Here is a 3,576-nt window from a genome sequence, read left to right on the forward strand (position 1 = left end):
ATTCTATTGGTCAGTTCTTCCGTCACAATTTGAACCTCTTTTGTTCCTTCTTCTTCTTCCGACTATCTATGCATTAATTAATTATCTCATCCACCTACCATACCAATGCTACTATAACTAAAGGCCTCATCTCATCAACCACTCATATCCAATCCACAAGCACTGAACTACAACAGCAAAAATGGCGATGGTTCCATCCTTCACGGGTTTCCTGTTTCTTTTGGCTATCTCTACTTTTCACTTTCAGGTATTTTTATTCATTTGTGCTCTTAGAATTTGAATATTGAAGTTTGATTTTGGCTGTGTCGGAGAATTGTACGGTTCTGATCCTGTCGGAGAATCATACGGTTGTGATCGTGTTTTTGACTTTTTGCTGAGTTTCATAGCTGAAATTATCTGCTTGTTGATTCTTTTTTTCCCCCTTTTTTGGAGGAAAAAATTTGGTATCGATGAAATAATTTAGTGGGTTGATTGATTTCAATTTTATACTACATAATATTTGTGGCATTTGAATTTTTTTTTGAGAAAGTTATTGTTATTTTTATTCCGATTAATATTAGTCAAACTTAAAAACTAGTAGTAATTAATATGAATAATTTGGTAAAAGTATATATAAGTCAAGAAATATTTAGTGCTTTCTTTGTTGATTTATGTGAAATGGATAAATGCGATAAATATTATGGATCAGAGGGAGTATCTTTTTCATCTGTGCTGAAAATAGATCATACTGAATTATTGCCGCTGTGATGAAATCCTGAATTATTGTTTATAGGAGTTGTTATGTTTTGATTGTGCTTTAGTTTTGATTTTTTAAAAAATACTGTTGAATTATAAATGCTTGAATGTATTGTTGTCAACAGGGAATTGGAGCAAATTTAGATTCTAAGCTGAAGCTCAACTCTAGGATCCTTCAGGTACTTTTGTTCGTGTTAATCTTGTTAGGAATCAATTTTTTTAAAATCTTATATTGGAAATCATTTGATTTTTGTTTTGTCTTTCACATGCAGGAATCATTAGTTAAGGAAATTAATGAAAACCCGAATGCTGGATGGAAAGCTGCCATGAATCCTCAACTTTCCAATTTCACTGTGAGCCATAAACTTGTCGCTGGTCGACATTGTTTTTTTGTCTATTTTTCTAATTTAACCGCATAACAGATAGGCAAGTTTTAGTTTCTGATTGCTATGCTTCTATATTTTGATGCATAGGTTGGCCAATTTAAGTATCTTCTTGGAGCCAAGAAAACACCTAAAAAGGAACTGTTGGGTATTCCTGTCGTAACTCATCCAAAAACCTTAAAGTTGCCAAAAACTTTTGATGCAAGAACAGCTTGGCCGCAGTGTAGCACCATCGGAAGAATTCTAGGTTAGTTTCTTGTGAAACTATATTCTTTTAATTGCTTTCTTTTCTCAAGGTGCTGATGTTTTTGTCTGTGTATGGAATATGATGGATCAATTTACTCATCAAAGATCAGGTAAAGTCTGCCTCTATTGTTTGCTTGATCAGTCCATTTACCTAACCTCTAAATGTTCTGAGGACATCTGTGTATGATTATCCAGGGTCATTGTGGATCTTGTTGGGCATTTGGTGCTGTCGAAGCACTATCTGATAGGTTTTGCATCCATTTTGGCATGGTAAATGATTAGTTATGGTAGCTGAATGTCCTGATAAACCTGATTAATTATGCTGTGATTGTAAACATATCTTTTTGTTATGCTGCAGAATATGTCGTTGTCTGTCAATGATCTCTTGTCATGCTGTGGATTCATGTGTGGAAGTGGTTGTGATGGAGGGTATCCATACTCTGCATGGAGATATTTTGTCCACCATGGTGTTGTCACTGAAGAGGTACAAGTGTCTTATGTTTCCTGTTAACACAAGGGTTCTTATCTCATGTTTTCTTTTTGATAATTTGATGAAAATATCTACTTTTATCAAGTGGCTTCTTCTCCTGGTTGAAATACTTTTTCTAACAAAATACATGTTTTCTATCTGACAGTGTGACCCATACTTTGACAACATTGGCTGTTCCCACCCTGGTTGTGAGCCTGGATTTCCTACTCCAAAGTGTGCAAGGAAGTGCGTTGATAAAAACCAGCTCTGGAGGCGGTCAAAGCATTACAGCGTCGGTGCATATAGGATCGGGTCTGATCCCCATGACATTATGGCAGAAGTTTATACAAATGGACCAGTAGAGGTGTCTTTCACTGTTTACGAGGTAATATTTGCGCTTGATGATATTTTGTTTGTTTGGACTAGATCAACTTCTATGTATCTATAAGCTCACTTCCTTTGTTATTCCTATCCTGCCACTTCCTTGACTTTAATTCTTCGAGCTGAAGAACAAGAATCAGTGGTTAATGTAAGAAGAACCGGAACATAAGTTTTCATGCATTCGACTCTTTGAAATCTGACCATCTTTTTGATTCATATAACCACTGGATAATGCATGATAAACTGCTTATTTTTGTCATTAATGCATGATGAACTGCCTATTACTGTATTATCAGAAACACAATTGTTGAAGGAAGACAAACATTGGTAATTTTAGTAGATTGTAATTACTTGTTTAACTTCTACAGGACTTTGCTCACTATGCCTCTGGAGTTTATGAGCACTTTAAAGGTGAAGTATTGGGAGGTCATGCAGTTAAGCTTATAGGATGGGGAACTTCTGACGACGGGAAGGATTATTGGGTATGTCTGACTTGCAGAATTTTTTTTCTTCCATGTAGTTAGCTCTTTAAGAAAGATATTTGATTAAACCATGCGCTGTTCGTTCTTGCAGCTTCTTGCAAATCAGTGGAACAGAGGCTGGGGTGAAGTATGTTTTTCTAATACGTTGCTCTCGATGAATTTGTGCTATAGAATCTGTTTCTTTTCCCCTTTTTTTCCTGCTCAGGAATGCTCATGAAATTCATTGTAAATGACAGGATGGTTACTTCAAGATTAGGAGAGGAACAAATGAATGTGAAATTGAAGAAGAACCGGTTGCTGGTTTGCCTTCAGGCAAAAATCTCGATCTTATTACAAAGGTTGGTGAGAGCACGGATGTTCTCGAGGATGCTTATGCTTGATAATAAATAATTAATTATACACATAAATTCTCTCAACTTATGCATCTGTCATGAGTTGCAGAGATAAAGATCAATAGCGTACCAGTATATGTAAGTTTGGTATGAAGTGAAACCTTATCTAAGATTCTATGCTGTGCTGTTTCTTCTATGAACTAGAAATTTGTTCGGAATCTCAGAACAAAACTGTAAATAATGTATTATTATTGTTGCCACATTATATGAAATTCACCTGCTTTCTGCCTTTCATTTTACATTGCATTATTGCTTTGATGTTCTGCACTTTATTACATTGTGCTTCTCTACACTGAATTGGATTTGGCTTTGGAAATAGCTCTAGAAATGTGATTAGGGGCGTGCCAAATCAGCTTGAAATTTTAATTCTTTTATAATTGGATCATATTGATTTTAAGGTTAATTACATATAAAATTATGACCTTTGCACCAAGTTTCAAAAATAACATTACCTTTAAAATGTGTCAATTATAGACACTACCTTTCAT

At 35.1% G+C, this 3,576-nt stretch overlaps 1 protein-coding gene across 1 annotated transcript; it reads left to right on the forward strand.

Moving 5' to 3' along the window:
• LOC126687335 (cathepsin B-like protease 3) lies at positions 1 to 3,327 on the forward strand. The gene is given in 10 exon segments (XM_050381873.2): positions 1 to 247; positions 861 to 914; positions 1,008 to 1,088; positions 1,209 to 1,410; positions 1,549 to 1,634; positions 1,723 to 1,848; positions 2,000 to 2,218; positions 2,583 to 2,696; positions 2,788 to 2,823; positions 2,933 to 3,327. Coding segments are annotated over 10 exon segments (1,128 nt in total). The 5' UTR covers positions 1 to 181; the 3' UTR covers positions 3,077 to 3,327.
• The last annotated feature ends 249 nt before the right edge of the window (positions 3,328 to 3,576 follow it).

The sequence above is a fragment of the Mercurialis annua genome, linkage group LG6, assembly GCF_937616625.2.
Source record: "Mercurialis annua linkage group LG6, ddMerAnnu1.2, whole genome shotgun sequence".
NCBI classification, from domain to species: Eukaryota; Viridiplantae; Streptophyta; class Magnoliopsida; order Malpighiales; family Euphorbiaceae; genus Mercurialis; species Mercurialis annua.